Source organism: Castor canadensis, chromosome 6 (genome assembly GCF_047511655.1).
Source record: "Castor canadensis chromosome 6, mCasCan1.hap1v2, whole genome shotgun sequence".
Taxonomy (NCBI): Eukaryota; Metazoa; Chordata; class Mammalia; order Rodentia; family Castoridae; genus Castor; species Castor canadensis.
In genome coordinates, this window is record NC_133391.1 from 18,217,445 (window position 1) to 18,240,302 (window position 22,858).

General features: G+C 37.1%; 2 protein-coding genes across 10 annotated transcripts in view; both read left to right on the plus strand.

Moving 5' to 3' along the window:
- The window catches only part of Itpr2 (inositol 1,4,5-trisphosphate receptor type 2), an 842,075-nt gene that overhangs the window by 457,974 nt on the left and 361,243 nt on the right, over nucleotides 1–22,858 (plus strand). The gene's annotated exons all lie outside the window — the stretch shown is intronic.
- The window catches only part of LOC109687063 (inositol 1,4,5-trisphosphate-gated calcium channel ITPR2-like), a 147,639-nt gene that overhangs the window by 3,817 nt on the left and 120,964 nt on the right, over nucleotides 1–22,858 (plus strand). For both annotated transcript variants that reach the window (XM_074075824.1, XM_074075823.1), the window contains exon 2: nucleotides 21,921–21,991. In XM_074075824.1, coding sequence (XP_073931925.1) covers nucleotides 21,921–21,991 — 71 coding nt within the window. The remainder of the gene's footprint in view (nucleotides 1–21,920; nucleotides 21,992–22,858) is intronic.

Here is a 22,858-nt window from a genome sequence, read left to right on the forward strand (position 1 = left end):
CATGTTTACAGTTTTGATTTAATACTTTTTATTCTTTCACTTATTATACTATTCTGATTGTACTTTTTAAAATCTTGCCCTAGACAGGGTATTTGATAAGTGAGGATATGTAGCTGAAGCATGGAATGGTTATATTCAACTTTTATTTTTGCATAATTTACATGTTTAGTGTCTTACAAGTAGCACTTTTCCAAATGATGGCCTGTGTTTTCTGCTACAGTTAGGCATATGAACTTAGCTTTGTTTTGGCTACAGGATACAATAATGTGACAAGGATATGTAAAATTCCCTTGGACATTTGCGTGTGTGTTCAGTGGGGAGGATGAGAATAACAGAATCTTGAACACTGAGTTGCTTAGGCAAGTGTGAGGGTGAGAAGTGTGATATTGTGCAACTGGAAACCAGTTCAAGTTGACAGACAGTTTCTGAAGTGTTGAACATAGATCTGTTTTAAACTGAAAGACAGGCTGTTTTTTAAACCTAGAAGTCATTCCATGAATAGCACTGTGGTGTGAGCTCAGCCAGGGAACAACCAGCCCCTTAATCCTGAACCCTAGGCTTTGACGGACCGGGGTTCAGAGCAGCTGCTCGGCTTCATTCTAGGTTTAACAAGCCTTCTCCTTGTGCATGTGTTCTCTTTGCAGATGGTGTGTGGCTAACTCAGAGAATGTACACAGACTATTACAGACCCAAACTTTGAAATTAGGACGTGTGGCATATGTCTTAATCCCTTATACTTAATTTTATATTTAAGTATAAAATATATGACTATGAACTTTGAAGACAATATTTTGAAAATAGAAGGCATGTTAATAATGCTTGATGCTGCATGCTGAATGGACAGATGATTTTAATTTTCATTTTTACTTCCTCTGTATTTCCCAGATTTTGTGTTTTTTGAATTAGTCACCTGCGATTATTATGGTCAGGAAAGTTAACTAACATGAAAATGATGTTTTAAAGGTCTTCAATTTCTCATTTATGTAATCAACAATAATTATTTTAAGAAGTATAATTAAGACATTTTCCTGGTTATAGTTTGTGGAGGGAAACCACAAACTAGGAAACTGCATTTTACTGAAACAGTCATATATTTACCATTAAAATTTTGTTCCTAGTATTCCTGGTATTTTAAAAGGTATTATGAAAAGAATGGTTGTCTGGCCAGTAATGCTGAGTAATTATGATGCCTGATTGACTTCATCTAGTAAATATACAGTCTGTTTTATTTTAGAAGTCTATTTACACATGTAAGGAGAATTAGTTTATTTTACTAATCTTTGTACTCGGTATGAAACTTTTATTGCCTGAGTCAATGTCTATAGCATTAGTTTGCAAAGAGTTTTTCTTTTGTGTGTGTGAGATCGAAATAAATCAACACATTGTTTTTATTGACTGTCTCTGATTAGCTTTCAAAATCAAAATCTCTAATTAATTTATAGGAACACACACCCACAGATCTTCAACCTTGAATTAAGAATGGGTTAAAATATCAGGTTTTTCAGAGAAAGATCTTTAATCATAAAATTGAAAATGTGTCCCCATCATGAATCAAGTCCATGTGACTATCCTGGCGTAATGTGCTTTATGCTGAAGCTGTAGAGATAGAAGATAAGTACATTCATTTATCCATTCGGTAAATGTTTAATGAGTCCTTATGATGGGCTAGGGATATAGCATGTAAAGAGATGTCAGATATTAATCTGTAAATTCTTATCTCAAAGATTAAATCTTCCTTTTAGAATTTGTAGTTTAACATTTGGGAGACATAAAGATGTTTGACACCTTTGCTCTCAAGGTTGGGAATGCTACAAGACCAGGACTGAACAAATACCAGAAATTATTTAATAATTAGTGATTATTTAATAACGGAGCTAAGGTAGGTGTTGGATAACTGCAGTGTAAAGCAGTTCTTTTCAAATGCCATGAAGATGGTTAGAAGCAGTGTCACAGGAGTTAGAAGAGTCATATTCTCCCCTGCCTGGGATGACAGGGTGGTGGTGGGGAATATATGGGGAGCTTCAATCAGCAGGTGGAACTTGAACTGAACTTTGCAGGATCATTAGGATGGATATTTGTCTAATACTTATACCCATAACTAGTCATTTATTCTTGCCACTTTTTTGTTTCATTAATCAGTGAAATTTAATGTTCATTTTAATAGCGCCAAAAAACCAGAAGTAAATAGTTTGATATTGTTGAGATACACAAAGACAGAAGAAATAATCTGAGAATCTATTTTATGCTTATTTGCCAAATATGAGAGATTTAAGCATGTTCAGATCTTCTGAGATGATCACAAGAGATTTCAATCCTTGTAATGTACGCTGCTTTTACTGAGGCCTGAGATAATGAGGCAGGGACTTTACAGTTTGGTCGGAAAGAAACCTGGTAATCATTTGGAGCGGATTTAGACAATGTACCCAGTTTCCTTCCCCTCACTTCTCCCCATCTTCAGGGTTTCATAGTTTTTCTTTCCATGAACTATTTCTACCTTCCCTGAAAGCTTTGGAAATGAGGACAACTTTTCAGCTAAAATAATTCTGTCTGACTTTTGCCTCATAGTGCACATGACTGCGCACACACGGACACACACACAGAGACACATGCACACACATGGACACATGCACACACAGTGCACACACACACACACACACCTGGTATTAATACCCTTCTGCTACAAATGGAGTCTAACATTTCCTCTTTGCCTGTTGGCATTTTAATAAGTGATAAAGGTCACAGATGCACATGAATTCAGGGAAAGGTTAAGGAAGTAGACAAAACAGAATCTAAATTGTTATCTAATTCTTAGAATTCAAACATGGGTTACTGAGGCTCTATCTGTAAGTAAGATGTCACCCTTTGCTGGAGTTCTGGAGGAAACGTATGTTTTGAATAAAGTGAACCATAGTTCTCTGGTCTCTCAGACCGTGTGGTAATGTCATCATGAAACAATCTGCTGTTTTCTGCACATTATCTCTGCGAAAAGATTCTTCAAATTAAGTACGGACTTTATGGACATAAAGAGCCCAGATGACCAAATAAGTAAACAAAATTCAACAAATAACTGAAAAACAAAACAAGTCTAAAAGTTGACAATTAACCTTTTTAGTGACAAATGAAAGAGTATTATTTATAAAAATTTCAGAGAATGAAGTGCCCTCCAGTTTGTATTCAGTTTAACAAAATTATTTGAAAACCTTGCAGGAAATTGTCTTGAAACTCTTTAAAAAACAGTTTGTGCAACCATTTTGCATCCTAATTGTGGCTATCTGATCTCAAAAGCCCCAAAGATTTAAAAACAAGGGATACCTGCATATCACATTGCTCACATGGACGAAGCTTGGAAGTGAATGACTGGGTTACACTAGAAGCAAGGTTCTGTGTTGTAGCCCACGGATGCCATCTCTATGTAGAGCAAGTGAAGAAGGAGATTTATTGTGAGGATGCTGGAGGAGCTCCAAGTCAGTGAGTGATGAGCTCAACCAGGAAGGGAGGGGGGTGGAGGTTGAGACCCAGGGCTGTGGGAGGCTCAGCAGGACCTTCTCTGGGTTGTACCATTTATATATCCTGGATCCAGCAATTCCTATATTCTGTGTCTTTTCTTGAATTTAAGATTATGGAGTGATAGAGTTTGGCCCCATCAGGATTTGGCTTAATTACTCATGTCCATGAAGGCAAGTCACAATGCCCTTGTCTGGCCTCTGGCAAAATCACTGGGCAGAGCTCCAACTTCTGCCTGCTTCTAGGGCAGTGTGATTTGGGGGAGAGGGGACATAGGGCCTGGGTATGAGCTGGATGTCATTGCTCAGTAGGCAACGTAGGGCTGTAGAAAATTCTTAGTACCTTTAAAAATAAATTATGATAAAATACACATGACGTACAGTTTACTTTCATCCATTTCAAGCGTGTGATTTGGTGGCATTAAGTTAATTCACAGTGTTAGGCAACCATCATGCCTGTTCCCAGAACTTTGTGGGCATCTCAAATAGAAACTCTGCACCCTTTAAACGGTATGTCCCCATCCTCCCCTTCTCTCAGGTCTGATAGCTTCTGGTCTACTTTCTGTCATTATGAATTTGCCTATTCTAGGCACCTCATCTAAGGAGAATTGTACAATAGTCATCCTTTTGCATTTGGTTTATTTCATGTCACATAATGTAACTTGTTGAATGAATATTTGTTGCATGAGGATATTTTAAATTTCTAGGTAGCTATTAAGGACAGTCTCTCTAGAAAAAGAATCAATGTAATTTTTTTTTTTTTTGTGGTACTGGGGTTTGAACTCAGGGCCTATACCTTGAGGCACTCCTCCAGCCATTTTTTGTGAAAGAGTACTTCAAGATAAGGTCTTGTGAGCTGTTTGCCTGGGCTGGCTTCGAACCTCACTCGATCCTCCTCCTGACTTTTGCCTCCTGAGTAGCTAGAATTACAGGTGTGAGCCACTAGTGCCCAACAATTTTTCTTACTTATAAAATATCCTGAGATCCCCAGACAGTTATATTATATTCTAAAATATATAGAGGTTATAACTGGACTGTGGTACTATTAAGTACACAGTTTAATACTATTAAGTATTAAAATATATAGAGGTTATAACTGGACTGTGGTACTATTAAGTCTTACTATCATAGATTATTTAACAATCTTTAATAATCCATTAATAACATGCAGGGCAACATGTCATAAAACTTAACATTTGGGAGAGAGTAGTATGCGTGACCTTTTTCGATGGTTTGCCTGTGACAGCCACATTAAGAAAAGGTGATATTTCTGTGAGTTCAGTTTTGTTCTTGCACGTGCAAAGACTGAATTTGTAAGCATTTTGTGAGACCATTTGTTCGTTTAGAGTAGCCCTTCCTCTTAGTGGATAGTACATAGTACTTCCAGGGAAACATGCACTTTAACTGCAATAGTTTGTGCTTTAACTGACAAGAAAGTTTAGTTGGAAAGAAGTTGCTGATATCAAACCCAGAAAGTAGTTGAGGAGTTCACAGAATTGTAGCAAAACAGAATAGGGCTTATGACATTTGTAATTTTTATTTTTAAAATTTAGGAATAAGTGCATGGAGAATGATAGACATTTAAATACAGGAGAACAAATGGCCAGTGTTTTTGCTTTAAATTAATTTAGATTATATCCACTGAGTAGGTGTGTGTATAATGTGCTTTGCCTCAACCAATTCTAAAAGATGTGTGTTTGACCACTGCCTAAGGTTATAAAATTCTCCAGGGTTGTCATTAACAGACACAGTGAAAAATGTAGGTATGTACAATTTTCAAAATAATTTGAAAAACTAAAGCAATGTCATTCAGTTTCTTCTAGTCATAACGTGCTATAATCCTCTATAATAGATATTTAAAAACGTAGTGTCTTTGGAAAGTAATTTTGATGTGAAAGATAGCACATGTTATCAGTTTTTTTTTCATTTGTTACCATTCAAACTAATCTAGTTTTAGAATATCATACCAAGTGAAGACAGTGACTTAAAAAAATAGACCACTCAAATCACTGAACACAGTTACATTAGTATCCGGAGTTAATGATTTAAAACCCAGTCCCTGTGTTTGGAGAGTGCACAAGGTCACAGCTAACACCAGGGACATATCTACTTAAACATTTGCACTGCAAAGTGGTTTTGGGCTTCAATCCTGTTTTCAAAGGGCAATTTCTATTCTGGTTCTAAACAGTAGGTAGGGGAAATAAAGGAAGATTGTAGGTCTCAAGATGCTGTACTTGTGACTAGATAAGTATTACATAGCATTTTAAGTCAAGATTCACTTGCAGTGATTCATCTTTCACTATGAAAACCACCAAATTAGCATATTGCTGGGATTAATAATAAATGGGAGGACTTTTATTTACTTTTCTTTTTTTTGTTTACCTAACAGGTTATGGTTTAAGGGCCTTCTTTCCTGGTCAGTACAAATGAAGTCATTGTTATCTGTTAGGGGAGAAACCAAGAGCTTATTTCCAAAGCCTCAGCTGCTAAAGAATTGCTCAGGAGTTCTCTGAAAAAGTATTACACACATTGGAGGTTTAAGAGTACATTGTTAATAATTGGAAAATTTGAATCAATAATTGTTTAGGTAAATTGTCATAGGAGTTTTGACATGGTGTAATTTCTTTGGCAGTGGATATGCAGAGATTAGTCTGTAACCATTCTCTAAAGCATAGCACCATTCATGATGCACATTTTTTAAAGTAGAAGTTATAAGTAATCAATAAATTCTAAAGAATTAGTATCTACTGATCATTTAATTTGAAACATATTTAATATAACAAAGGGATATTGATTCCAATTTCTGCACCAGAGGCTGCTTGTCATTCTCCAGTATTCATTTTTCCCTCTTTTCATACTAATAAAAACATCATTTTCTAGTCTCCCTTGTAGCCAGCTGTGATCACAAACCACACTTTTCAGAAAGGGTCTGAAAGCAGGAAGGCATCTTGGACCAGGTGAATGAGGCCAATATGCTAGAAATAATGAAGTCCCAAGCAGTAAGCCAGTTTTCCAGGCACCCTCAAATCCTGGTTCTACTATTTTCTACTTAACAAAAGAACTAGCTAGGTCGTCAAGAGACAAGCTATGTCTTGTCAGGCAGTGTGGAGCCACTGAAAGATTTTTAAGTAGGAGAATGAAGCATTCAGGTTTTGCTCTAGAAAAATCAGAATGGGAGAAAGGACTAGAAGGAGGCTGCAAATGGCAGGCAAAGGAGGAATCAGGAGACCCAGGATGGCAGCCCGAACCAAGCAGCTGTAGTGGTGGAAGAAGCTTGTCACTGGAAGCTCTGAAGGGACAGTGTCTTTGTTTAGTATTTCACATTAGACCTACAACACACTTATGCATTAAAATATTAGCCATTGCTATTGAGGTTTATTACTACTTTTAAAACCTGAACATACAGATATGAAGGATATTTTCATTTGCTCACATTTGAATAAAGTGTCATGATTCTCAGCCTGTCTTCAGGTTATCCAGGTTTTTGAGCTGTAACCCTCATCTTGTACCATGCTTCCATCACCTAGCTCTTTGCTTCAGGCTGCTACTTGTTTTTTCCTGTCTAATAGCACAAACATTCTGAGCTCCTTTGCCACAGGGCCTTCCCATATGATTTCCCTCTGTTCCCTTCCCTTCTCACCTGCTTGCCTTTCACCTGTTCTTCAAGCAGATTTTAGCCCTGCTGGTGCCTGTGAGATCCCTTTACTCTACAGCAAAGCTCTTTTCTTTCACAAAATGTATCACAGTTGGGGTTTTAAGTTTGCCTCCTTTTCTGTGAGCATTGGATTATCTTTCTTTCTTGTTGTTTTTAAAATCTCTTCCATCTAGTTTTATTCCTAATTGTGTCCCAGGGCCTTGTACAGTATCTGCAACACAGTAACTATTCAAAAATATCTCTTAGCATATGGTTAAGACTTTTGGCTCAGACAAATGTGATTTCAAATTAGGATTCCACTTATTTTTGTAGAAGATCTTCAGAAGTTAGTTAAAATTGAACCCCTCAATCTCCTTATCTGCAAAGTACGATAACTGCTCAGTTTATAGTATGGCATGAGATTAGTGGGAGTTAACATCAGCAAAATTCTTAGTACGCATCCAGCCTATAGCATTGGGCACCTATGTATGAAACAGGTGGAAACTATTAATATTCTTATATCCGAAAAATCACCAGGACTTACTTTTGGAAGCTTAGCTGACTTCATATTGCATGGATGTTAAATGTTCTGCTGTTTTATGTTTATAAAATTTTGTTGCATACTAGTTTCTAAGCTGACATTTATTTAGTGGACTGTTCAAAGACATACTGCCTTATCAACTATTTAATTTGGTTTTAATCTTTTTTTCCCTTACTTTGATAATGCACGTTACTAAATTGCAGGTACTTATCTTTTATGATTGGTTTGATGCATGTAATCCTTTCGCTGCACTGTGAACACCTGGGGTATATTAACGCTAGTAGTCTTCCAGTTGCTTCACACACACACATCCTATATTCCTTGACGTGGATTTTCAAGTTTTGTTAAATTTTAAAGACAGCATGTTATTTTAGTTGCTAATATTTATTCTGCCCTGGAACATAGTAATGAAAGGAAATATTTTGTTTTCTTTGGGACAAAACAAACGGTTTGTTTTGGAGCCATTAGAAAACAGTTTTTGCACAGGTTTCCACTGGACAGCTGGCACTACTGCCACTTCTCTGAGCTTTCCTGTAGGATTCTGACTGAGCTGGGGGCTGCTAGCCCCACCTGTAATTGTAGCTATTTGGAAGGAAGAATTGGGAGGATCGCAGTTCAAGGCTAGCCTGGAGAAAAAACACCCATCTTGTCTAATTACGGGTGTGATGGTACATGCCTGTCATCCCAGCTATTGGGGCTCATGCTTGCCTGGGCATAATGCTAGACCCTATCCCAAAAATAACTAAAAACAAAAAAGGGCTGGAGGCGTGGCGTAGGTGTTAGAACACCTGCCTACCAAGTTGAGGCCCTAAGTTCAGCCCCTAGTACTACAAAAAAAAAAAAAAAACAGAAACAACAAAGAAAGAATTCTGATTGAACTTCTGCCATTGTTAGAGATTAGCAAAAATTCTTATCTAGATAAATGGATAATTAGCCAGTTTACATACAAAAAAATTTATTTAGAAAAATCTTGTCAAATTTTAAGTAATAACTAACTGAATTATAATAGTTACATCTCTTGGGAATACTAATGATTTTTAGATAAAACCATAGGGACTGAAAAGGTATATGGTATCGTATTTTAGGCATTAGCTTTCTTTTAGTTATGTCATAAAGGAAGATTTTCCTACTTACTGGAAATGTGATATAAACACACACGCAAAATAAAGAATACCTTAAAAATTAAAGCATTAAAATACCCTAAAAAAGACACCACTTTGTAAACTCCTGTTTAGAGGCTTCTCTGTGAGAAAATATTTCCTGTTGGCTAACATAAGTCCTTGTGTTGAGGTTCAAGTCAGTTGCTATTTCTAGGTGTACTGGAGCAACTGAGAGAGGAAGGAGCTTGAAAAGTGCCACCCTCTTGTCTGTGACAAAGAACTAGCATATCTGAAGACACTAGTTTTATCAGTCAGAATGTTTTTCTTAGTTGCAAGAATCAAAAACCCCACCTAGACCTAAAATGATGACAACGATGATAATGATGGGACGTGAATGTGTAGGGAGTTTGGTGGGCGAGTTTGGTGGACACTGGGGGGAGGGAAAGGAACGATCCTCGGGGGTGAGGAGGGTGGAATTATGCCGCGTGTATACATACGAAGTCAACACGGTGAAACCCCCCAAACACCGTGTGATGGGGAGTATATGATGGAGCGGTAAACTTGTTCCAGGTACATGTATGCATGCATGGAATTATCACAGTGGAATCCCCTTGTATTATTAGTGTATGATAAACCAAAAATGAAAAAAATCAGAAGACCCAGTTTAACTAATTTCCAGAAAAAAAAGACTACTTTGTAAGTGGGGCACCTGAGAAATTTTGGCATCATGGTGTCACAGGTCTGTCCGAATCTCCCTGGATTCTGCCACACTGCCAGTGTCCATCTCATCCTAGGCAGGTGTTCTATCTGTGGTGGTGGGCTGGCTGCTAGACCCATCCTGTTATACCCAGAGCAGGAAAGAGAATGCCTCATCTCCCTAAACCCTAGAGAATGTACAGCACCACAGTTATCTCTGTTGCCATAACTTAGACAGTGGTTCCACCTTTCAGCCAAACACCATGGCCTGCTGTGGGTGCTCTGGCTACACAAGTGGCTGTCATCACTCAGTGAGTGGGAGAACAACTCCATTCTTCATTTGGGGCTCTGTTACCAAAAGGAAGTCTGTGGATGCTGGGCAGCAAAGACAGGACCTGCTCACTGTGGCCACATAGGACCCACTCACCCCAAGCTTTGAGGAAGCTCTGTCTCCTAAGTGCGTATGTCTGACTATTGGGGTACTTCCATCAGGCCAGTCTGATTTGCAGGCTCACCTGCAATTTTTTTTTTTTTTGAGATAAGGTCTTGAGGAACTATTTGCTCAGGCTGGCTTTGAACCTTGGTCCTCCTGATCTCTGCCTCTTGAGTAGCTAGGATTATAGGTGTGAGCCACCGGCGCCCAACATTCATGCAGAAATTTTAAACAAAGTCAGACATTATTCATAAGCACAGCACTTCGAGAAGTGAATGTCATCCATGAAAACAACTGATTTAAGTCTCTGATGCTCACATAAACATAATTGTGAGGGTTTCCACTTTTGTTAGCTTTTGTTTGTACACAAGTATCTTATCTTTTCTGTGGCCTAACAGCGGTACTTCATATGTACATAATGAACACAAAGAGGGTGCAAAATAAACAGGGTTTAAATTATTTAAATTTAAAATTGAGATAATTGATTCAGATCTCAAAAATTAGCAAATTTTGTTGTTAAAATGCTTTTAAATAAATATACCCCCTGAATAAAACCTAATTTGTGTTGTGCTTGAATTAAATATATGAATTGTATTTCTTTATTCGTATATAAAATGTAGTATTTGAAATGTGATTTTTGTGTGGACTTAGAATAGTTAAAGTAAATTTTTTTAGCTCTGCAAAGTCATCTTCATCTTATGTTTTCTCTATCTTAAATCTCTAAAATCCATGTTAAACTACTGAAGATTAGTTAACTATGACATGACTGTCTAGAAATCACACGTAATTTCAAGGTTGAAGTCAAATCATTGAATAGATAGATGTTTGGTAGTGAGTTTTTAAAGGCAATATGATTGTAGCAAGGCTGCTCAGGTGTTCCGGTCCGAATTCTGCCCTGAAGAGGTTCTGAAAACTTGGAAAGCCTACTTCACTGAGTTCTGTCCCACATCTTTTAAGTTGGGAGTGTTAATTCTTCCAGTCTGTTCTCCACAGTGGTTCTTTGGGGTTACAAGTGGCATTACACCAGTTTGAAGTATTTGGAAAACAATACCTGGTACATGCTAGACATTAAAGAATTAGCATTAAGTTGGGTGTGGTGGTTCCTACCTGTAATCTCAGCTACTTGGGAGGTAGAGACAGGAGGATTGAGACAAGGGCTGGCAAAGGTATTGAGACCCTATCTCAAAAACAAAATAAAAACAAAAGAGCTAGGGGAGTGGCTCAAGTGGTAGAGCACTTGTCTAGCAAGTAGGAGGCTCTGGGTTCAATCCCAGTACTAAAAAAATTAGCATTAGGTTTTTGAGTGATTAAGCTATATAAGGAGGTCACCTATGCTAGAAAAGCAGGCAAGTATTTCCCCTGAAGCAGTGATACAAATGAAAAGAAAATGTAAGTTAGCTTACTAACTCAGTATTTTCTTGATCTTATTTTGTGTTTATTGATGAAGGAACAGAAAATAACAGAAAAACAAATAATTCTTTGTTATATACAAAATTAATTTTTAGGTAGTCATTTTAAAAGTATACTGCAGTTAACATCTGACTGTAACCCAATGATCAGTCATATTTGGGGTTATCATTAACGAATCCTTACTTTTCACCTTTTTTTCTTTCAAACTCAGAACGTGAGAGTATATGAAACATGACGTTAAACTTCATTGATTGTTAAACACAAACAAAGTCAATTGGAAAACTGGTCCAGCTGTCTCTTTCAACTCCAGCATGCAGGAAGACTACTGGGGGAACACCAGCACAGTTACCTGATTAACTCTAGAGGAAATGTAGCATTAAGTGAGGGAAAATAAAGCATTTCCTATCACACCCTTTCTGTCCTGTTTTAAAATCCCAAGTTTGTTCAAGAAAACTCTTGCTCCCTAGTCTTTCGACAGCACTTGCAATGCTGGCGCTGGAGCCTGGCTTACAGACAGCCCTGCTCTGCCAAGTCCTGACATTCAGATTTTAGACAGGCCAGGAAGAGGTTTTCGATTGCTGTATGAAAGGAAGGGAGACTGAAGGTCCCTGTGGCGTTGACCAGAGAAAAGTGTGGTCACAGGGAAAATGGTAAGTCATTTCAGAGCTTTTGTTTTTTTAGAATATTGAATATAACAGGTAACTAAAGAAATGTCATTGAAGCAATTTAACATTGAAATATAAAATGCTATGAAAAAAACAGCTATAAGGATTTGAGCAACCATTTACCATAGGAACTATCCATACAAAGCAAAAAAGGAATGATAGGATTTTCTTGGTAATACGAAATCTCAATCCTGAGAAAACTTCAGAATGATACGCCTTTCAGAGACCTCCCTCAAACAGGTCAGAAGCAGAAGCAAAGTGACATTGTGGAGGTTTCTTCTTCCTTATGGTTAAGGAATATTCCTCCTTCTGGCAGGTGATGTGATCAGCTTTGTGATACGGCCTGGCAGTGACAAAGCCTTCATGTACAATCCAGAAATGACACAGTTGAAGAACTGTCTGTTAATGGATGTGTTTTTTCCATTTGATTTATAATTATGAGTGGCATTAGCTTAGTGTGTAAAACTAAATAAGCTTAAATAAGAAAAGATAAAACCTGTATTGGTTCGGAGGAGAGAGTGAGTATAATATTAAGTCTACATTTGTTCTTCATAGCTTGTCCAATCTTGTGATAAGGAAAATTTGAAAAACATTTTGGGTACGTTTAACACAACATCTGTTTAAATGCTTGACATTATAAAAGAGAATGAGAGAGGCAGATACAGGCCGAGAAATACTGAACACATATACTATAGAAAGACAGTAAGCAGCAGGTCTTAGCCATGGAGTGAAATGGCTGCTGTTGGCATTGTTTTTCCTGGGTCACCTCTCCAGGGGACAGGAAGGTTATACCATCTTGGGGGAAATCAGAAAACTCTTACCAAAGTATCAGATGAGATCGCCTGTTTCTAGTAAGACATCTTGTAGAGAAGAGTGATGGTAGTATATACCTGTTGAATATAAATCAGTGAATTATTTGGGTGGGATAAAAAAATTCATTGTGTACATTTTATTACTTAGTCTTCAGTTTTATTCCACAAGATGGCAGGTGGCTGAGAAATAAGTTGGTTTGCATTACAAAGGAATTTTCTTTCGTTGTTCATGGCTGCTTCTGTAAAGGCGTTTTGACCCTCTTGGGTTAATTGTTCTCCTTGACCAAGTTCTATGTGGGATGATGGGAGCCTTGGTCTTGTATCCTTTCTTGGGCTAGTGAAAGAGTCCTGCTGGTTCTTTACTATGCCACGTGAAGAATTTTTTCTATGCCCTATTTTTCCTATTGATTTGAATAAGACTTTCTACCAAGAAGAATAAATTCTGATTTTACTGAATTAAGTAAATGAAAATTCTTACTTTTTGCCAGGCAGGCACAGTCTAGAATTTTTAACTTGAAAATATTGAACTTTTCATTATTTATAGTTAAATAATATTTTGCCATGCAAAATTCTACTCCCAACCAGTGCAATAGCTTGTAATGAGGCTAATAGTACTGTCTTAAGATTGCAGCAGTTTAAGTATGTTCCTTACTGAGCATTTGGTTTTTTGGATACCAAAGGCACATACATTCTTCAAAGAAAGACTCCTGTATTTCTTACAGAATTTTTAAGAATTAAGAGAATAAATACCCACTTATGCAAAGGAAAAAAAATGAGGAGAGGGGAGGGGAGGGGAGAGGAGAGGAGGAGAGGAAGGGTGTTGGCTTCATTTGTACTTAGAACCATGCCTGGCACCCAGTAGCTGCTCAATAAATATTTGTGGAATGAATGGAATTCTTTATGAAGGGATTTAAATTTTTTTTCCTTCTGAAGTGATTACCTTACTGGGGAACTTCTTTCAACAGTGAAGTGGTAATAATAAATGATGGCTTTGAAAATTAAGGTAGCTAATCACTTGAGTATTTACTTAATGTTAAATGATATGAATGCTGATGACAGCGATGGCCAACTTTTTTGTGCCAGGGTTTTGCATTATCAAATTAGTGACTTTTAAAGCCAACCCTAGTAGTTAGCACTGCTATCATCTCTGTTATAATTAAACCAGAGAGATAGCTTTCCCAACAGTTAGTGTGGAAAAGGCACAACTGTGATACTAGACTCTTAGAAAGAAAAACACAGCGTTAAATTTACATGATCCCACTTTTGTACTGTTGTATTGGAAGCCACTTGTCTCTTTAGGAACTTTTTCTTGTGGCTCTGATGACCTCTGTCTGGAGGGGAGGGAGTACAGTTGGGGCCTTCTTGTATTTAGAGATACATTCATTTCTTAGGATTCTACTTTAAGAATGCTAGTATTTCTGCCCCGAGGTGTTGGAAAAATAAATTTTGTTCAACCTAGAAACAAGGGAAATGATTTAGTGCGTCTGACTTTTCTGCTTCTTTTTCTTTTCCTTTGATTGTATCCTCAGATGGTTTTACTTTCAGAGGTCATGTGGATTGCATCATTATTTGGGGTTAAGAATTTATTCACTCCATCCCAGAAGAAGAGATCTCTGCTTTTTAAATAAAATGCTCCAGAAGAGTATGAATCTGTCATGCAACCACAACGTGACCCTTGCCAGGAACACAGATAAATGGGATTATTTTCTTTGTGCATAGAAATGGCTTAAAAGAGTGCCATACACCCCTTGATTCCTTCCTTACTGGTTTCAGACATGACTTGGGAGTGACATCTTTTTTAAAGCCCATATTTGTTCACATTTAGCCACTGTTAATTACATGCCCTTAGCTTTGTCTATGAAAGAACTACGTGCGAATGGGAAGTTGTTTTATTTTGAGTTCTTCCGTTTTCTAATAGTTCTTAGAAACATCACAGTTACTGATTGACTTGAAAACCAGAGTCATCTGCTTGTAGTTTTAATAAGGCTACTTTTCTACCCTCTGACTGTCTGGAGACATGAGTGTAGTTTCTCATGTTGTGAAGATTGTGGGAATTGCACTATAATTGCTAGAGGTTTTTCTGGCCAGGGAACTTCTCTTGCCAACTATTTCCTCCCAGGAATATTTCTCTTTTATGTCTGATTAGCCAGGAAGTGATAGTTGCTTCTCATATTTACGGTGTTTTGAAGAAGTTAGCATAGTTAAAGGAACACGGAAGAGGCAGGTCTTTAGCTACAGACCTAATCTTCAACTGCAAAAGATTTCAAAGCAAAGAAGTGTTTTTGGCCAAGGAATGCTGTGTTCTGGTCTGTTCTGCCTTATACTCATACTGACTAGATTATTTTTGGAGGTCTTCTTTAACTATCCACTTCTAGAATATATAATTAAATGGTACTTGATGGTTTTCCCAGGGCATAATCCAAGAGTGAATGTTTATGTCATCATTACTTGCTTGCTTCATCTTTCTTCCTATGATTTTTCTGATTTTGTCTTTTTTAAAATTGGCATATGATAGTTGTACAAAGGAGGATGCATTGTGACATTTACATATTTGCTTATAATGTATCTTAACTAGATTCACCCCCTCCATCTTTTGCCTCATCCCCTCTTTCTCCCTTCATAGAATAATTGTAACAAGTTTCACTGGTCTGTTTTCATAAAGGAATACAAAATGAAGAGACTACATAAAGACAGGTCATCTTGTCTCCTCCAGCTTGTTTTCTTTACCTTTATGATCCATGAATGTATTCATTCTGTTGAAATTTTTGGTGTAGTTACTATCGGTACTGGGTATTGAGGATACAAAGATTAAAAATACACTGCTGCTGTACCCAAAGGAGCCTGTCATTTACTGGGGACGTGTAGCTGGACGTAGGAAACAATAAGGCAACAGCTTGAAGTATATGCCACAGTAAGATAATAGACAGCATGTCGGAGATGGTGGGTTCAAAGGGACCCCAAACCTTTGGAGGAAGGGTGACATGGGCTTTTTGTTAAACATATGTTCAATATAAGCCAAGAAAATAATGTTTTCTTTAAAAGAACAATCCTGTCAATTTAGACTATCCTTTAGAGATGGAGAGGGGATATGAAAACCATATAACCTGAATACAGTTAAAGGAACTGGTACGTTAATGTTCTGTCTATACTTGAAAGGAATATATTTTTTCATTTGTTAAGTTTGGTATTTTTCCTTAGAAGTTATGTGTTGTATATCTGTCCATTGCATCAGCTTTGTTATCAATGGGGTTCTAAGCATGTAGCCATACTAAATTTTGTCTGTTTGCCCTATCAGTAAGTGAGGTGTGTTGAAATCTCCTACCATGAAAATGTATTTGTTAATTTCTCCCTGTAGTTAAAATTTTTTTTTGTTTTATGTATTTTGAGTCTTTTAAATATAAATTTAGAATTTTTATGTCTTCCAAAGGAACTGAAGTACCTCTTATCATGTCATAGCTTTCTTTATCCCGAATAAGGTGTTTTTCCTTAAAAACTATTTTTTCTGATGGTCTCACTGCTACCATACTATTCTTTTTATTAGTATTTTCCTGCTGTGCCTTTATTGGCCCTTACAAGTTAGTGGTGACACTTGTGATTTCATCCAATCAAAAATCTCTCTTTTAAGTGATACATTAAAAACATTCATTTTATTCTGATTATGGGCAAAGAACTGGATAGATCTTTTCAAAATAAGACATACAAATGACCAGCAGGTATGTGAAAAGCTGCTCAGTGTCACATCAGGGAGATGCAGATTAAACCACAATGAGATACTGCCTCACATCTGTTAGAATGGCTGCATCAACAAGACAAGACAGGACAAGTATTGGCACCATGTGGAAAAAAGGGACCCCCTCATACACTGTTGATGGGAATGTAAATTACTATAGCTACCACAGAAAACATTGTAGAGGTGTCTCAAAAAATTAAAAGTAAATCTGCCGTATGATCAGGCAATCCCAGTTTGGGTGTTGAGATGAAATTGCCATGTCAAGAGACATGTACAGCCAGGTGCTTATTTCAGTGTTCACAATAGCCAAGACAAGAAAACAGATTGATTGTCCATTGATGGGCAAATGGATAATGAGAATGTGATGTACTTGGAAGTACTAGTTAGCAATTAAAAGAGAAAATCTTGTCATTTGCAATAGCACAGAGGAACCTAAAGATGTTATGCTAAGTGAAGTAAACCAGGTACAGAAAGGCAGGACTGTTCATCTGACCAGGGGTGGAATCTTAAAAAGCTTGGTGTTTCAGAAGCAGAGCAGGGGAAGGGAAATGGAGGAATGCTGGCCAAAGGGTTCAAGGATTCAGCTGAATAGCATGAATCAATGTATTATCATGGTATCTAGACTTACTAATAATGTATTTTACACATCAGAATTGCTGAGAGTAGATTTTAAGTGTTGCCATCACAAAAGAATACGTATATGAGGTGATGGTTATGTTAATTGGTTTATTTAATCACTTTACAGTGTATACCTATATCTTTGACAAAGGAGCTAAAAATATACGATGGAGAAATAGCAGCCTCTTCAACAAAAACTGCTGGGAAAACTGGTTAGCAGTCTGCAAAAAACTGAAACTAGATCCATGTATATCACCCTATACCAAGATTAACTCAAAATGGATCAAGGATCTTAATATCAGACCCCAAACTCTTAAGTTGATACAAGAAAGAGTAGGAAATACTCTGGAGTTAGTAGGTATAGGTAAGAACTTTCTCAATGAAACCCCAGCAGCACAGCAACTAAGAGATAGCATAGATAAATAGGACCTCATAAAACTAAAAAGCTTCTGTTCATCAAAAGAAATGGTCTCTAAACTGAAGAGAACACCCACAGAGTGGGAGAAAATATTTGCCAATTATACATCAGACAAAGGACTGATAACCAGAATATACAGGGAACTTAAAAAACTAAATTCTCCCAAAACTAATGAACCAATAAGGAAATGGGCATGTGAACTAAACAGAACTTTCTCAAAAGAAGAAATTCAAATGGTCAGAAAACACATGAAAAAATGCTCACCATCTCTAGCAATAAAGGAAATGCAAATTAAAACCACACTAAGATTCCACCTCACCCCTGTTAGAATAGCCATCATCAGCAACACCACCAACAACAGGTGTTGGCGAGGATGCGGGGGAAAAAGGAACCCTCTTACACTGTTGGTGGGAATGTAGACTAGTACAACCACTCTGGAAAAAAATTTGGAGGCTACTTAAAAAGCTGGACATTGATCTACCATTTGATCCAGTAATACCACTCTTGGGGATATACCCAAAAGACTGTTACTCCAGAGGCACCTGCACATCCATGTTTATTGCGGCACTATTCACAATAGCCAAGTTATGGAAACAGCCAAGATGCCCCAGCACTGACGAATGGATTAAGAAAATATGGTATCTATACACAATGGAATTCTATGTAGCCATGAAGAAGAACGAAATGTTATCATTCGCTGGTAAATGGATGGAATTGGAGAACATCATTCTGAGTGAGGTTAGCCTGGCCCAAAAGACCAAAAATCGTATGTTCTCCCTCATATGTGGACATTAGATCAAGGGCAAACACAACAAGGGGATTGGACTATGAGCACATGATAAAAGCGAGAGCACACAAGGAAGGGGTGAGGATAGGTAAGACACCTAAGAAACTAGCTAGCATTTGTTGCCCTTAACGCAGAGAAACTAAAGCAGATACCTTAAAAGCAACTGAGGCCAATAGGAAAAGGGGAACAGGTACTAGAGAAAAGGTTAGATCAAAAAGAATTAACCTAGAAGGTAACACACACTCACAGGAAATCAATGTGAGTCAATGCCCTGTATAGCTATCCTTATCTCAACCAGCAAAACCCCTTGTTCCTTCCTATTATTGCTTATACTCTCTCTACAACAAAATTAGAAATAAGGGCAAAATAGTTTCTGCTGGGTATTGAGGGGGGAGAGCGGGAGGGGGTGGAGTGGGTGGTAAGGGAGGGGGTGGGGGCAGGGGGGAGAAATGAACCAAGCCTTGTATGCACATATGAATAATAAAAGAAAAATGAAACCCCCCCCCCCAAAAAAAAAAAGCAAAACATCATATATGCTAAATTTATGTACTTTTTGTTCATCAGTTGTACTTTGATAAAGATGTATGGGAAACATTTCTACTCTGCAGACCCAGCACAGTGTTAATTTGATTGAAATGTGAAGTCATTACTGTGTGATTCAGAACCACAGCCTGTGATTCAGAACAGTGTTGTTTCTTTTTAACTCCATGTTAGTCAGTCATTATTCTTTTATACTGACAGTGTTTGCTTAGATTGCGTCATGTCTACCAGTTTTTCTCTCCATTTCTTCTTAAAACTCAGAGTTTCTACTCTGATAATTCTCCTTCTTTTTTTTTTTTGGCAGCACTGGGGTTTGAACTCAGGGCCTGTGCTTGCTAGGCAGGCACTTACCACTTGAGCCACTCCTCCAGCTCTGATAATTCTCCTTCTATCTGAATTATACTCTATAGGGTGGTTTTTGGAGAAAGACCATTAATGGTAAAACTCTTAGTTTTTATTTATCAACAAAACCTCATGTTACATTAACCTTATTCTTAAAAGTTAGTTTTGCTGGGCACATACTTTTAGCTTGACTGCTAAATTTTCCCTGCGTTGAAGAAATGATTCTATATCTTTTGGCTTTTGTTACAGATTCTGGGAGTTTGATCTGATCTAATTGTCCTAGTTAATTGTTTCCCTGAGGACACTTTAAAGACCTCCTCTGTCTTTGATGTTCTGATTTTTTTTTTTTTACTATATGTAGTTTAAAAAATTTAAATATATCTATTTCTTGGACATGCTGTGTTTTCATGTCTGTGGATTTCTGTCTTTCACTGCCCCTAGAAATTCTCAGACATTATCTCTTCAAGTACTGTCTCTTCCATTTTATGTTCTCTCCTCTGGCACTACCCTTTGTGTATCTTAACTCGGCTTTCATGCTTTCTCCGACCTTCTTGTTCTTTGCCTTATTCTGAGTAGGTTCTCAAGACCTATCTTCAAGGTTATTAATTAGTTGTGTTGAATTTATCATCTTAAAGCCACTATATTTATAAATAGTTTTAATTCTAGAAATTCATTATCAGTCCATCTGATGTTCTTCCTCCCTGATCTTTTAAATATATTTTTCATTTCTTTAAACATTTCTTAAGTGATTTTTATTTTTTTGTTGATGATTACAATATCTGTTGTTGCTTTTGCTGACTCAGGCATAGTACCTTGTTTTCTTATCTAATTTTTAAACATTTGAGCTCATATTTCTTTAATTTTCATCTGCAGTAAGACAGCTATAAACTCTGGACAAAATCTAAAAAGCAGCTATGTTTAGGCACAGGAATGACCAAAAGCAGACAGAAACCTTGGTGAGAACGATGTCTGTACTTAGAAGAAGAGAGCTGCCCTAAGTAACTTTCTGGTTATTAGCATTTTCTTCCTGAAAGCATCAGCAAATTGTGCCGAAAACTCAGTAGAAATGATAGGGGACACTTGGACCTGAATTTTGCTATGTGAGTCGTTTTGCCAGTGATTTCCTAGCTCTTCGCAGAAGGTTAAGAACTGAGAGTCATTAAGTCAGCTCCACCATCACTAGGTAATTGATCTCAAGTGGGTGTAGATACCACTTATATTCTGAGAAGGAACTTTACACTTGCTTTGACTTTCGTGATAACCACAGTGGATGGTCTAGAGCAAGATGCTTCATGAGATGACTTGCACTAATACTGGGTGCAAAGATGTCCACATGACAAGGATGCAGGGTAGAGAGGATAAAGAAGAAAAAGTAATGATGGTTTTCTTTGGATGGGTCAGGAATTTAATTAAGCCTTCTAAATATATAGGCACATCCTTTCTGAAATCAGTTAGGAATTATGTGCTGTTTTTTGGAAGACTATATGTAAATCTTAGGTTTTCTTTAACCCTTTAGTTTCATTAGCATTCTATCCTGAAGATAATTGCTTCAAAAATGATGGCTTCTTGCAGCGATTTAAAAGAAGATTAATGCAGATGTCTTTGTGTTACATAGGGCACCTATTTTTTGAAAAGGTTGCTAATAGTTAAACTAAGTCTTGCATAATTACTCTGATCAAAACATTTAAATATTTGGATTTGTCCTGTATTTTTAGGGGTTTCCATGTAGCAGTACTTGAAAGATTAGTGTTTATGCTTTAGTTTATACATATATATGTAGATAGATAGATGATTGATTATGTCTCTTATGGAAGAAAACTGGAAACATTTCAAGTGCTTGGGAAATGGCTACAGCCTTGGGATTGACTCCATATTTGGGCAACTTGAATATTGCTTGGTGAAAAAGTGTTCATATACCAAATGACAAGTTCTTAAGTTTTTAAAATAACACATTTGAAAACTGCGGTGAGTGAGTGGAAGAAAGTCACTTACTAGTATTTGCAATGATCAAATAATGTGCAAACTTTGAAAAGGAGATGTTCCCAGGTACTTGAAACTATAGTGTGTAAAATGTGACATGTCAGAATTTGCTATTGAAATAATATCACAAGCCCACTCTACTTACAGCACAGAATCAGAGACTCAAAAAAAAAAAAAAGACCACAGAAATACAAGAACCTGGTAGGATTGCAACTGGCTCTTTTAAAAAGTAAGGCACAGAGACATTAAGTAACTAACACAAACACAGCTTGCCAGGGTCAAAGGTAGAACCCACCATTTTTGTTTTTTGTTTTATTTGGTGGTACTGGGGTTTGAACTCAGGGCCTCACTCACACTTGCCAGGTAGGTGCTCTTACCATTTGAGCCACTCTTCCAGTCCTGGCTAGTGATTATTTTTATAACATTATAACATTCTAGAGGCCATGCATTTCATTGAATAGAATTTTAAATAGCTTTATGGTGTTCCATGGTTTGTCTGTGACATTCTTATACCACTTAACAAGGATTCCTATTCTTAAATTCTGTCAGACTTGCTTTAGTGAGTATCTCTGTGTACCATGATATTTTAATAAATCCATATTATTTAAAAGTTTCTGAGTGAGGAATGGCATTAAAACTCTGAATATTTGTACATGTCCTTGTGCAGTCTGTGGACTGTGACTGTAACAGTGAATGTGCTTTTTCCTCCAGGTTGGTGGATGACAGATGTGTGGTGCACCCAGATGCAGGTGACCTCGCCAACCCACCCAAGAAGTTCAGAGGTAAGAAACATTTCTGCCATGACGAAGCCTGTGGTGGAAGATTTCTTTGTGTGTCTTAAAATAAGTTAAAACTTTATACAATGTGTCACTGAAAATTCTTTCAAAAATTTCCCCACTTTTTTTTTTTTACTTATTGAGGGTTTGAAAGCATACTTTCAATTTTTGTTTTATTGCACAATAGTTTCTTTGTTAAAAGGAAATATTGGTAATTAACTGTGAATGATTACTTTTCAAGCCAGTAAATGCAGTCAAATAATATTTATATATTTCTGTGGCAGTTCTATTATAAATGTTATAGCATTTAATTGTTAGCTCATTAATTTGTCTTTGTAAAGTCTCCAGGAGAATGACAATGATGCAATAGCTTGCTTTTTAAAAATAATATTCTGAATGATGTATAATAACTAATTATTGTTTTAGAACTCCATTTTAACTGTCATTTTAGAAGTAGTTTGATGACCTCCTTACCTGAGACATTGATCATGGTAAGAGATTGATCATAACTGTTACAAAAGAAGGATTAATGGAATCTGTAGCGAGTCATAGAAAACTAAAAGCAGCAATTAGAAGATTGCTCAAATCAATGAACCATTGCTCAAACCATTCTCAGAATGATGGAAACATTTCTTCTCCTCCTTCTTCATTGGAGTATGAACTCAGGACCCTGTACTTGCTAGGGAAGCACTCTACCACTTTAGCCACAGCCCTTGTGCCTTTTTGATTTGATTATTTTTTCAAATAGATTCTCATGATTTTTGCCAGGGCCAGCCTTGGATGGTGACCCTTCTATCTCTGCCTCCCACATGGCTGGCATTACAGGAGTGCGTCACCTAGCTTGTTCTTTTCTTTCTTTCTTATTTGCATGTA